Source organism: Halyomorpha halys, unplaced genomic scaffold (assembly GCF_000696795.3).
Source record: "Halyomorpha halys isolate HHAL.00 unplaced genomic scaffold, Hhal_1.1 Scaffold1183.1, whole genome shotgun sequence".
In the NCBI taxonomy this organism is placed as follows: Eukaryota; Metazoa; Arthropoda; class Insecta; order Hemiptera; family Pentatomidae; genus Halyomorpha; species Halyomorpha halys.
In genome coordinates, this window is record NW_027112552.1 from 561,299 (window position 1) to 576,602 (window position 15,304).

Here is a 15,304-nt window from a genome sequence, read left to right on the forward strand (position 1 = left end):
TTTGAAAGTGTACAATTATTAATTATCGCTATTACCCATTGCCCAAATGTGTGGCAGATTGTAATATTTTCAATAAATAAAGTTTTCAATTTAAAAAATATATATATATTTTATTGTGGCCATATGAATAATAGAGTAGAAAAAAACTTGAAAACGAATGGGTAATGGAAATTGATCTGTTCTGAACCTGAACGGACATCAAATATTTTAGTCAAACATTTACTGATACTGACCCTGTTATAACTTATTTGATATCTACCATTCAAACAAAACATCAACCACATCTTGGGGTTATTAGAATCGAAAGCACTTTCGAAATCGACGTACACCTGGGAGACCACACCTTTATATTCTAACCTCTTAACTAACATTTGCCCGAGGGAAAATATTTATGGGTTATTTCATTGGTACCACTTGAATAAACATTGATGGTTGATGATAATTTTGGGTTGTATTTTAAGATTCCTATAAATCAAAAAGCTTATAGAACATTGAAAGGGATCCCATGGTAAATAGTACAATATATCCTCGGGTTCTTTTCACTACTTACAAACAATGATAATTTACATTTCGGGCATTTTTTTATCCAAAACTTTAAACTTGGAATAGTTCACTGGGAATTTTGAGAATATCTAGTGCTTCGTATTTTTTTTTTTATTTTTACGTTTGCTTTTTGTCCTTTTTCAAAACTATTTTATCAGAATTTCTATATTCTGATATACGTAAGGAAGATAATTTTCGGGATTCTCCGCACCCATAATACACATGCCTGTCATAATACAACTAATTTAATAAAAAGGTTTAAAATTGGTTCAGGAACAAAAATTGTCCTAAAAAAAAATGGAAAGGATTTAAAAATGCTCTTATGATCAATTTTAAACCTTTTATCAATTTTATAAAAGGTGTTAACTATGTGTGGATCTGCCGATTTTTATGTTTTAACTTATTTATTCCTTAAATCATTTTATTAATATTATTATTTTTATTTATTTATTTATCCAGTCAAGTATTTCTTTTAACCAACTTCTTATAATATTTTCCTTTAAATCTATGTATTACTTTTGTTTTGGTAAAATGTATTTATTAGTTTGTTTTTCTGTAAACTGATCTACTGCTGTGACTATTATTTCTTTGGTTTGATCTCACATTGCTGTCTAATAGTGAATTTATACTGGAGAGAATCTGACAGGGGGAATTCGGGAGAGTGAATTTGTCGATGAAATGAAATAAAAATTGTGAAATGGTGAAATGGAAGGGAAAAGAAAGGGAAAGAAAAAAGGAATGAATAGAAAAATTTGTATTTAGTGTGTAGATTGGAATTGATTGTAAAAGGAAAACTGTGGGGGGAGGAAAAAAGCTGTTTTCTTTCTTTTTTATTATAGCATGTAAATATATGTAATTTATATATGTCCGATCACAGATTGATTAGTACGCTGTGTGATGAAGCATCCCGATGTATAGATGAATAAAGTATTTCTCTATATATATATCTAGTGAGGCCTTTGTATAAGTTATAACTATAAAGTTGTATAAGTCAATAGAAAATGTAATGTTTAGTAAACATTGGAAAAAATAGTAAACACTTTTGACCGCAAACCTGGTTACTTCATAATTAGAAAATGTAATTTATTCAGACAAAACATTTTTTGGGACGAACCATACTGATTTTTATACGTTATGGAACTTGTAAACCACATATTACTCCCATCTCAAGGAACCCTTGTAGGAACAGAAAAAAGAAATTATTTCCTGGCGGTGCTGTAAGAAAGCGGCAAAATTCCACAATAAATAATGATAATTTCTTGTAAAAATTTTAATCATTTCATTTCACGACTATTAAATCTTTGTCTTGTACAATACACGATAAATATGATGATTGGAGAAGTTTGTCGGGGGGTGCGGTCAGCAAAGAACAACATAAATAAACAAAAGCATATTTATTTATTTTATGCCGACGTTTCGACCTGAGTTTCAGGTCATCATCAGGGCTATAGAACAAAAGAGATAACAACAATATTCAGAGAAACATAAAATTGAAAAGGAATAGTATACAAACAAATTTGGAATTATATAAAATATTGAATTGAATCATAAATGATAAAAAATTGATAACTGATAATTGAATAGTAAAAAAATTTAATTCATTGATAATTGTGGTATTAGAGGTAGTAGATTGAAAACAGTGAAAGATGAAATATAACATCATATAGGTAAGAAGATATGTATAATATAAGATATGCAAGTAGTGTCTAAAAAACTGAAATAAATAAATTAATAAATTGAATCTACAAATTGAACAATATGACTGACAATCAATGAAAAATAGTGAGTGGCTTATATCTGAATTACAGTGTGAGTATTAACTTATATACCTATAAGTTATAACTTATATACCTAGACCTGATGAAGACCTGAAACTCAGATCGAAACGTCGGCATAAAATAAATAAATATGGATTTGTTTATTTATGTTGTTCTTTGCTGACCACACCCCCGACAAACTTCTCCAATCACTAATCTACGGTCAACTATTTACACCTCATGATAAATATGATGGTTTTTGCCAAAAGGTTTTACACATTTTTTAATGTTTTTGCTTACATTAAAAGATAAACCGCCTCTAGAAGCCTGTTTATTTTTTATAATATGCAAAAATACAATTTTGACATGATTCTCTAATTAAAACAAACCTATTTAGAAATATTTGGATTACTATTTATTTGTATCTTTGTTTTGTTTTTTTAGAATTTTTGGTCCTAGAAAATAATACCATACCCTTGAAAAACTAATTCAAGACCTGTCATTTTTGTCTGTCAATTTCCTACAGGAGGCTCTTAAACCAATTAACAATTTACCCTATAAAGGCTAATTGAGCAATTACGCCTAATAAAACCATCCTCAACTCACATCTCTATCCATTCTACTCTAATTATTATTTATTATTTTCTTTTTTTTTAAAGATTCTAATTCAAATTGAATTATCTTTTGTTACAGACTGTAATCAGAAAATATAATTACAATAATAAGTAAAATATAAATGCATTGTTAACTGGTTTCTAATATCTGAGGAGAAAATGTTCTGTTTCTTATAAAAATATTTTGATAGTGTCGTAAATCATTTTGTTATATTTAAAGTAAATATTCATGCGCTTTTAATGACCAAATGTATCTAATTGAATAGCATTCAAAATTTATGTGAAAAAAAAAAAATTACTTGACAGATAGCTTCAGTAGTTTGATGACTCAGCAATAACAAAGTTTACTACAAACACAGTAAGTTTAGAAAAAAAACTTATATTACTGCAGTATAAACTATATTTTAAATTCTTTCTCTATACCTATATTTTCTCCTTATATAGATAAGGAAACATGTAGTTGTTGCTAAGGAAAATAGACTTCACTTATGTGTCGACGTCAATATGCTTAAAAGTTTTTGCAACTTCCCTTCCTATTTTGGAAGGTAAACTTTATGACGTGAGATCATGTAAGATTTATGAGGTTTTTATTTTGAATTTCGAATTGCTTTTTTACGTTTTCAATTACAAGGATTGTAACAAATGACTAATTATTTGTTCAAGTATTTTATTTGATAATATGATTTAAAAGAAAATTTATATTTATATGAAGATTTTAGAACTTTGGAAAACATTACATTTATTTTAAATTAACCAAAATTAACTTATGAGCTTGAGTTATACTTTATAAATAGACGAATGATAGTATATAATATGATTTATTTTACTTACTAATTTCTATGTTCTTTACCGAAGTTGTTTACTTAATTTACTATTATTTAAGTACTTATGTTTATTTGAGACATGAATATACCGTTTTATCAATATTATTATCTATTTTATTTCATATTTATTTATTTTTATATTTTATATTAATATGATTTATTAAATTTATATAGTATGGTTAAATCCATACAGCCTTAATAATCATTGCCCTCAAGGGTGGCAAAGCGTATTATTTCTATAGAAAGTTAAAAAAAATAAATAAATAAGATAAAAATACATTAATTACTTTAATGTACAGAACAAGTTCTTAAAAAAAGAAAAAGAAAAAGATTATAATCTATTGTAAAATAGCCTCACCCTGAAGTTATTTATGCATTGCACAAGCTCGAGTGTCAATTATAATTAAGTATACAATGAGCCAGTTAATATTATGAGTATAATAAATCTGTTCATCAGTTACTTATTTGTATAACTATTACTTATTGACTTATAATAATAATAAGCGTTATTTGATATAGGTTAAAGATCAAAGTTATAGGTTAAAGTTGGTTTTTTAAGTCATAAAAAAACCAAACAACTGAGCAAAAGTAAAATTAACATAACAATCACTGCATGTTTGAAATCTCAACTGATGAAAACAAATAAATAAAAAGGTTTCAGTTAGAATGAAAAGTTGGGAAGGAAAAGACAAAAAATGAAAAAAAAATTAAAGGGGCCGCTAGGGGTTGTAGGAGACATATGCCACCCCAATGAGTCTTTCTGCCGCCCAATATTTTTTATCTATTAATATTTGACTAAATTATTATTAATTGAAGTAAAAAATTATTTTTTCTATTTCTGAAACTCAAGTGTTTCTCTAGAGAGCCAGTAATATTTATAAGGAATTATGATACGCGTTCCATTACCAAGACGTCAGAGAAATATTTTTAATAGATTAATGTCTGGAATGTGATCAAACATCCTTATATGGATAAATAGTGTTTATTTGAATACCATTCCAGACTTTTATTTATAGTTTAAGAAGGTAAATATGATATAGAGTCAAATGTCACACTTCTTTAAACAATTCAGATTTTTATGCCACAAGCAAGAGATATGTGAAGCCCCGTTGGTATTTCCCTTTGAATTATTTATCATTATAATCACTAACGTAATTGTTAGATGGGTAACCCTAGGTGACCTCGACCCATTTGGATCATTTGCGACTTTCCCTCTGCCTACCCTCACTACGGAGAGGGTGAGGGAAGGACGGAGTAAAGTTTGTTCCAAGAACCACTTCTGACTGTCCGGAAATTTACGGAGCATGCGCAGTACAGGTTTTGAGGGAAAAAGCCGTACTACCAGAATCAGAAATGGTTGTTTGAACAGACATACAGTGAATTCGCAATACCATAACAGTTATGTTCCGGGATTCTCATTAAAATCTTAACCTGATAATCAATAAATCATTTCTGGAAGAAATCTTTCACCTTAATAATTATGAAAATACAATTTACAATCAAGTTGGGAAATAAAGTCAAAACGGAAGGGAAATTTAAGATTTTTTCCTCCTCATGAATAACTTGTAGAAGCGCAACCTATAGGTTCAAAGAAATTTCACCTTTCTGACAAAAACACAATATTTGAAAATTTTCCAGACCTAAGAATAGGTTGAATATGTAGATGTCTGTTAAGATATGAATTAAAAGAAGTTTTTACATTCACAAATATATTATTCAGACTTTCTTCATCTTCTAAACAAAGGATGCAGGTATATTCATCAAAAGAGACGATACTTAACACTAATAATCCGTATAAGCAATTACCAGTAACTGTCATGGTAGTTCTTAGTAACATTTTTTTTTTTCCCCATTATCATTTCGGGCTGAATAATCTTCATATATTAGATCAGTTTGGTACTGAATAAATTAAAAAAAAAAAAAGGTAGTAGTAAAGTCAGTCACTTATGGTATCGATTTTTTTATTGATTTCATTTACTTCAAGGACCGGGTAGTGAAGAAATGACTTGGCCTAAGCTCCAGGTAGATTGGTTGGAGGTCAGAAAGGTAGTCTAGGCATAAAGCATGAGGTACCTTAAACAGGTAACGTTGTCTACACCAGGCTACAAAATTGCCTTCTTGGACTAAAATTTCATATATCAGCCAACCAAACATAAATCCATTTTTTTTTTTTTTTATTCGTCATGTAAAGTTTCTTTTAATCTCATTTTTTTTTTATTACCAGTGAGTAAGAAATTAGAAATAATAACATTAAAAAAAAAAATAGAAGCTTAAATGTGACAATATTATTTTTTTAGAAATAAACAAAATAATTGATTTATTTAAACATAATTATTGTGATGTGATATTAGTTAAAAAAATAAATAATGTAATGAATCCAAGTACAAATGGCGTAAAACATTTTATGTATAAATAATCTTTAGGAAATTTGTTAGTAGTCTCATGATTCCATAATTCGACAGAAAAAAAAAAAACTCATCAAAATTTCTACATGTTTCTTTCAAAAACATCCGTCTTTTAGTGATTTTTTTTTAAAGTGATCACTTAAAATAAATGATAGCTAATATAAAAAGTTTATACAAGCGAAAGAGTTAGGCAGTTCATATTGTTTGTTACGATAGCAAATTTAACATTGGATAGAAAAAAGATGTAAAGTTTTATTGGGCATTTTATTGTAAGATATTTGAAAATCACAAAAACAATAAGTAACAATCATTTTTTTTAATGCGTTATAAAATTTGTGTGTGCCTTATCAAAATGCGTATAGGCTTTTATACAAAATGAGACAAACCGTCATTAGAACTGTTTTATGAACAGTTATTTATTTTTCGATAAACAAAGCGCCACGAAGATGAGACGAAAATGTTTTTAAGAAAAATTTGTAATGTCATAGGATGTACATCTTAATATGTTTTAAACAAGTTATTGTTCCAAAAGGGGGAAAACCCTCGTTAAAAATTTAACCAGTACTTACTCTAATCCATAAAAAACGTGTATGTTTTATTTAGTAGGTATGCAAATATCAATTACATTTTTTTATCACATATATATTGACATTGTTCATTGGAATATCTTGTTCCCTCTATGTACAATATACTTTGTCTCACTTCCTAGCTTCCTTTCTTAATAATAAAACTAAGGTTTTATTTTTTGTTTATTCATAAGGGATTACCTTTTCATTTATTTCGTGGAGAGGATAGGCAGGGGGACACGAAATGAATAATTTTCTTCTGACAAAAGAGCAACTGACAAATGAAACAAAGGTGGGAGGTTTTCTTCATTAAAAAAAAAAAAAGAAGAAGAAGAAAATAGAAACTTTAATCAAGTCTTTGAAAGTAAATTAATTTTCATTATTATTAATTTTTTTTTTTCTTAAGACGGAGAACTCGTGTACTTGCCTCAACTTCAAAGAGAAAATTAGAGATTTCGAATTGTTAATAATGCATTCATTAATAAATTTTTATGAAGAAAACGTCCCTTCCAGTTAAATAATAATTATATATTAGTTTGTACTTCATAAATGTCAACTATATAATTATCTTTAATTGGTAAAACGGATGTTATGTGCTGTTAAGTTCTATATTATTTTCTAATCGGCTAAAACAGTACATAGTTAATAAAGTCTTCATATGTTTTGTTACTTAGTCCACTAAGTAACAAAACATATGAAGACTAAGAAGAAGAAAGAAGTTGAAAGCGCATTAAACAAACTCAATCATTACTGAACGCATTTGTTTTCAGAGTTAAATTTAAAATAAAGTGTGAATATTGACAAATAAAAATAAATTGTGCTAAAAGTAAGTAAAGAATATTGACAAAATATAAATATAACATATAGTCCATTAATTTCTACAACCCGTACAACGATCAAAGATATATATAAAATTATTCATTGATACATGATTAAAATTAAGAGAAATTTTAACGTGCCAATATATATTATTTTAAATATCATAAAAGAAAGATACAATTTAGAAATGAAAAATGTACTAAAAAAAAAAAAAAAAAGAACATGAAAAAATGGAATAGAGAAACTAAAGTAAATTAAAAAAATGAAAGTATTTCATTACATCATTATAATTATAGCGCCATATTGTAAATAAATAATAATGCTATCTTAGAATATATACAACAAAATCAAATATTTAATTACAATAGAAAACGCATAAAATATACCTGAATATGTATTGAATATAATGAAAAAATATAGGAAATCACTCTTATAACAGTTTGAATCAATCATAGTATATTATACACATATTTATATACAAAACCAAATTAAGTCGTAATAGAAACACAATGTTTACGAAATGAATGAATTAAGGTTATTGTAAAGATAAAAATGTCTCAGAATCGCGAAGGAATTTTGAGTAAGAAAGGAACTGCAATGGAATGCTATATATAGATACTGTACAAATAAAGGCGGGTTATAAAATGACGAGTACGGAATTGAATAACATGCAAAGAATAAATAAAAAAGTCAAATTTCACAGGATGTAAATATACTTAACTTGGAAAAATATGTTCATACATCATCTAGTGAAATTATTTTGTTTCGTTTGAATTTTTATAAATTAGTATATTTTTTGTTGATTTAATTGCGACAAGTTAAATGATTAAAAATTGAAGTATTACCTAATTATTCAGGGAGAAAATACAACCCATCAAGGGACAGGGTGCAAGGCAGGCATTGTAAGGCAATACTGTTAATAGACCAACGGTTGTGCAAGGAGATGATCCGGTCAGAATTACACTCGAAAAAAAATATTATAGTAAACAAAATTTAAGGAATTTAACCCTAATTAATTCAGTTTAAAACTGACGCGATAAAAGTAGATCCTTTTGAAAAATGGAATGTCTTTATGCTTAGAAAAATAGAAACAGATAAATTTGTATAAGTCTTTTTGAATACTCTTTTTATATATATTTTCGGGAACAATCATAAAAATTTAAAAATAAAATAAATGATTAAATTTCCAGAACTTAAACAAACATTTTCCACCAAGATCCCTTTCTAATCTCTAGTTGATTGGACTACATAACACATAGAAAACAAAAAGGAAAAATTTAGGATATAGCAGGCTTTTTTTTTTTTTTTAATATATAATTTGACTCCATCGATTTTATATTTTATTTCTTAAATATCCCTCATAAGGCCTTAGGTAAGCAATCTGATATAAACATAAAATTCTCAAAACAAAAAGTATTCTAAGAAATTATATAATAGTAATAAACATTTTCACTCTCAAAATAAATATTACTTTGGCTTTGGAATAAGGAGTCTTGTGATCGTGAAAAATTTCGAAACAAACCCAACAAATTTAAACAAAACCATATTTATTTATTTTATGCCGACGTTTCGACCTGAGTTTCAGGTCTTCATCAGGGGTTGTGGTGTAGAAGGTAAGCCTCCAACTCTTTTATATTATCCATTTCACACTTTTTTTTTTTCTTTTTTTTTCACTTACATCCTACTTTGAGTTGATATGAATCTACGTTCGCTCTAAAACGGGGAATTCTTTATTATTTTCGGTCCATTATTTAATTCATTTTCTCTTATAATTATCAAATTCTATCATAGTCAATATTTATTTATTGCTACTTACTGCTAACAATATGAGATGTTTAGTAGAAGTTTAATTAAAATCGTTAGTATAAAGAATAACCCAAAAGTGAAAATTAGAAACCAACGATACTTTTTTTTTCCTATTGTCTAAAATATGTAACTTAAGAGAAATATGGAAAAAACTTCTTTCCCCATTTAATTTTTATTAAGGTATAGCATTTTTCATAGACTTGAGGAAGTTTATTTTCAATTTTCATGTTTTCATTACTAGTTAAAATGTAATAAATGAGTCGTTTGAGTAAATAGTTCAAATAGAAGAGGTTTAAACTAAGAGCGGTAATATTCAAATAGAATCTTCTCTAAATTCAGTGTTTTTAATACAATGACCTACTTTAGCTAAAGTTAAGGTGCTCTGTGTGGAGGGTGACGTACGGTTCCTGTATAAATCTTCAAAGCCACCTGTTTGATTAAACCCCATTCTAATACTCTTGAGTAGATTTCGCCATTTTATCTTAAGAGGAAAATCGCTTTGAGGCCGGTCAGAATTTATTTCTTATTTTCTCTGAGTGAATTCTTTAATCCAAGCCAAGAAGGAGATGATCGAAGGTGAAATTAAAATGGGCAGGTTAAGAAGACAAGAAAAAGGAGAAGTTGATTGGAGGGTGCGGTTAGAGTAGAAAAGACAATGAAAAGTGAAAGATCATTTTACTGTGTGGAAACGTTTCGGCCATAGTTGTTAGCTTGGGCGTAACCGGTGAGGGGTAGAGGGGGGCAGTTATCCCTCCCCCTTGAAGTGAAAAAAATTAATTTAATACAATAAAATAATAGTAATAACTACTAAACCACTGGTATAATTATATATAATTTTCCTAAATTTTTTTTCATTCCCATTTTTCGTGCTGAAATATCACATCCTGAACGACCATGGCTTCCCCCCCCCCCACCAACGTTTTGATCCTGGGTACGTCCTTGGTGGTTAGTCTTCCTCAGTACTTCTGAGTTCAAAGAGGCAGTTGGATATGGAAATCCAGAGACAAGCAGAAAACCCACATATCACCTCCAGTGATACAAGCAGCAGAAAAAGAGTGTTAGTTGAAACGTTGGCACAAAAAAAAAATAAAGTTTAGCTAAAGTCCTTCCTCCGTATCTAACCTTACTTAACCTGGCCCCTTTAATTCCACTTTCGACCGTCTCGTTCCTGCCTGGGATAGATTTTAGTGCTAATGGATTAATTATTTTATAAACGCAGTTAAATTATTAACTTATACATGAAAAAACTGTGCAATGTCTAGGATGTTTTATTTAAACATATCGTTGGTTTGTTCTAATAGAGGCCAATCTGACAAAAAAAAATATATATATTTTTTTGTTGGACATAATTCATAGACTGTATCGTAGACTAGGGTTACTTTGTAACAATCCTACTTACTACCTCTAGTATGTAGTGGTATGTTATTTCATTAAATTATATTATGTACGTATAATATAATTTTGTTTTGGTCGACCGCAGTTCTCTACTTCTAGTATCCCTGGTCTTATTAATATGTCCAACTCAAAGTAAAATCAAAACTTTGTATTTTCAAACCTGCTACTATTAAAGCTAAGAGCAAATATATACTTAATTGTAAGCTGAGTTTAAAAAAATTAAAAATACTTATTTTATAAATACGGTCATAATGCTTACTTATTCATAAAAAAACAGTCCATTTCATAATTTTTAATTCGTAAATATAATTACATTGTTTAGCAATCAGTAAAAACAAAATGTTCAAAAATAATTAATTTAATCATTATTGGATAAGGTTTCAATGCATTTTAACTTACGGGCATTTATTTAGACTGAACAATTACCAGCAAAAAATACTAACTAGTATTGCTTCATATTTCTGCAACGATTTTATCATTATATTTTTCCTTCCCAAGTTTCAATTTATATATATTTTTTAAGTCTACAAAAAAAGTTAATAAAGAAAAAACCAAACGCGATCAAAAACTTCATATTGGAAAATTAAAAGAACACAATTAATTTGATTTAACATTAAAATATTTATTTTTGAATTATGTAATAAAATAATGCATATTGGTCGCGCTTGGACTAGAAACTTCTAGGTGGGGACTTCTTGCAGGTAACCAAGGTAGGTTGGGTCCCTGCACCACCAGTTCTTTTCTGGTATAGTAGAGAATTAAGACATTGTTTTAGAAATCATATTACCTATTTCAATATTCTTTGAAGTTTCGGAATATTATAAAAATAATTAGAAAAAGAAAAAATACTAAGAAACGATTAGATTTTCCTGGAAGTTATCTACAGTGTTAATAAAAAAATAAATAGATAGCACAGACCTACATTTTTTATAATAAAATTTATAAATATTTTCAACAAATCGAACGATATGAAGTAACGTATAATTAAAAAAGAACAAGAATTATAACTGATAGTCCATAAGATAAACTTAAAGGCCTAATATAAACAAATTTAAATTCCATGAAACAATATTTATAATCTATATTATACACATACCAGGCAACTACAGGTCAGCTTATAAATTTTTTCACGGTTCGTTGATTAATGTACTACTCAACCTGTAAACTGGTCGATTAACCACACAGGAAATTAAGAGCAACTACACGTATTGAAAAAATTGTACCTTGATACGAAATAAGAAATATATTCTGTTCAAATTTAAATATTCATAATAGTTATTTACAATAATAAGCATAGTGCCCATATGGTTAAACATTGATTAAATCATAACATTATTATATATGCCTTTAAGGATGAATTACTTTATAATAATATATAATATATATATTAAAAAAATTAATCAATCGATTATATTTATATCTCAATTTAAACACTTAAAACAGGGAAATTAAAGGGAGATCTATATATTAGTTCATATAAATTATTACGTACAAAAAAATAGATACAATTAAAAATAAAATTATATTCCTTTGGTATTGAGACGTATTCTATTTGTTATTATTTTATTTCTTAGTATGAAAATTTCTGTTGAAAAAGTTCATTCAATTAATTTCTTTCTTTTTAAATCGAAATGTTTACATTGAAATTATTAATGTATTGAGGCTCTTCCCAAAAGCGTTGAAGTAAATATATACAATCGAAAATATATGTTTCAGATAAGACTGATATATTATAAATTACTGATTACTACTTACTAAATATAAAAATAACATTAAAAAATCTTATATTTTTATTAAATAAAGCATACATCGCTGCTTTGCTTGAATAGTGGTACAACTGACGAAAGAAAAAAAAAATTATTTTGTATTTGACGTAAATCACAGATTTGTACAGTAGACAGTGGCCACTTTTTGACAATCCTACTTCCTAGCTTTGAGATCTATAGAGCCCCCCCCCCAAAAAAACTGTCTACGGTAATATCTTAGGAACACAATTATTTAAAATAAAACCATAACTTTTTTTTGTCTCATGTGCCACTATTCAAGCAAATCAGCTATATTTGCATAATAATAATTAATGTTTTCTGATTATTTTTTCTCCGGTTAGCTGCCTTCATACTTCAGTATTTTATTTTTCATTAATGTAAAAAATTATATATAATAATTATTAGTAAATAATTTTTGAGTAAACAGCTAAAAATGACGGTAATCAATATATTACTAATGTAAAATTATATTAATACAAATAAAAGGTTGAAGTATGATGGCTGCTGACTAACTCAGAAAGAAAGAAACAAATAGAAAATATCATAATATAGTGTCTTCGAAAAAGAAAATTATTTGGTATTCGTAAATTGAAGAATTCTCAAGACGGCAAGTGCTTCAGAAATCATTTTGAACTGTTATATTATATTTATTTTTCAATCTATATTATCTGTTGTATTACTAATATTTTAAGTGTCTGTACTTTTTAATCTTATGCATAATCAAAAGCATATGTTTATGAATATGTATATGTTATGTTGTTTTTATATGTTATATAAATCAAATATTCCACTGCTATTGATGTAAAAGCGTATTTTTGAAAAATTGCTCAGTATAAAATAAAAAACAAAAACAAACTTGAATAAATCAATTACAAATATAAGAAAGTTACAACATTTAAGTAATTCAGATAAATAAATACAGACTATATTGCAGTTAACTTCAGATTAAGATCTTTTATAACTATGATAATACAAGATAAAAAACATCCTTTCATCTAATGGCAAAAAGCAAGAAGTAAAAGCAGGATGGGGTGTTTATTTTGTGTAAGTATAACGGTGGGCCAGGTACCTTGGTAAAAGTCGTTTGCCTTACCTACCAGGTGAGTCAAAGAATGGCCGTTACGTCACTGTATAGTTTAATCCTTAAGTCATTTCATTGATATAAAACTAAGTTTGATTAATTTTCATAAATCATTTGATTAATGTGAATAAATGTTATAAATTAATTATTAAAAAATTATTCTATTTTCATTTTATTTTGATTTAATCAAATTTGTTTGTTAGAAATTTTAAATTAAATAATTTATCTTAAAGTATTATAAGTTCCATACCTCCATTAGCAGCAGGCAATACACCAAAAATCCCGGCGAGAACACAGGTAAGTACAAACTTAAAACACAATATATTTTTAACACAATAACTATTTCTGCATGAGTTTCTCTCTCCGAACAAATTGAAACATACAGTCCACAGGCTTCTCAATTCCTTCTCCATGATTAAAAAAGGATTTAGACAACCAAAACTTTCTTACGAAACTGAGCTACACAACCCGCTGACAATCAGTACACCATGCAAACACTTCGGTGACATGTCCGAAAAATATCTCTCAGACGCTAGTTATAACATCACACCGCGACAGGGCTTTCGAAAGGGACCATTTTAATAATAAAAAACATTATAACTAATACTAATCGCCCGGACAGACGGACACACCGTACCATGCGAGGTACGACAATGGACTGAGGTCCGTTATGCGAGGAATTCATAGCCAGGAACAGTACTGCTATCTAGCGGAAAACGTATGAAGCACTAAGTTCACCACTGCATTACACAGAGTTCTCTGCCACATAATTGCCGACACTCCGCACTATAAACTGTACAGAATTTTAGTTAAATATTTTTAGATATTTATTTATCATTTTGAAACTGTTTTTCTAATTAAAAAATAAGGATAATTTATGCGATCATTACAAGTATAAAATAAATCTGTTATCCAAATAATTATCAAATCCTCTTTTCTTTTTTAAAGTTCAATGCAGGAATATTGTCCGGGTAGCGGTCGATAAGGAACGCAAAATAGCAGAAAAAAAAATTTGTAATAAACATCTTGCCCCACTATGCAGGAATTAAACTGATGAGAACAATATACAAATATTTTAAAGTCTGATTACGATGATAAAATACATACAAAGCTGTTAAAAAAATTATATACAAACAAAAAGAACTAAAGTTTACAGGGTTTCTTTTTTTACATATTTATATATGTCTTTTTATGTATATTCTTATAATCATCATATTTTTCAATGTTTTTATATTTTTGCCCTAATGAATCCCCTCAAAGTAGGACGAAACGTTGGTTACAAATAAATTTTTTTTTTCTGGTATTTTGTGTACCTTTCTTAACCACCACCCAGAAACTCCCAACTATTAATTACGTACAGTCAACTGATAATCTTAATTAAAGTCACTTATATTAACCAATTAAAGTTCAATGAACAACACAATAAAAAAAATAGAATTTTCTATAAATATTTCGTAAAAAAATATCATTTTTGACTAAAAAATAGCAGAAATAGTTGAAATATACATCATTCATGTGTTTTGAAATTTTAATGGATAAATCCGTACAACTTTTAAATTTCACTGAAAAGTCTAATAGTTCAAACAAAAGCATCAATAAATTAATTTGCAGAGAATTCATTTATACATCCTTTTGTTATTTTAAATTGAGTTCTTTAATAGGACGATAAAAGTGATTTTAATTAAATAGTAAAACTCAACATTAAGAAAATAATATTTAATGGTTTTA

At 27.7% G+C, this 15,304-nt stretch overlaps 1 protein-coding gene across 2 annotated transcripts in view; it reads right to left on the bottom strand.

Annotated features, from left to right (window-relative positions):
• The window catches only part of sdk (sidekick cell adhesion molecule), a 372,487-nt gene extending 358,360 nt beyond the window's left edge, over positions 1-14,127 (bottom strand). For both annotated transcript variants that reach the window (XM_014433298.3, XM_014433297.3), the window contains exon 1: positions 13,827-14,127. In XM_014433298.3, coding sequence (XP_014288784.1) covers positions 13,827-13,989 — 163 coding nt within the window. In that variant the 5' untranslated portion in view covers positions 13,990-14,127. The remainder of the gene's footprint in view (positions 1-13,826) is intronic.
• Positions 14,128-15,304: the final 1,177 nt, after the last annotated feature.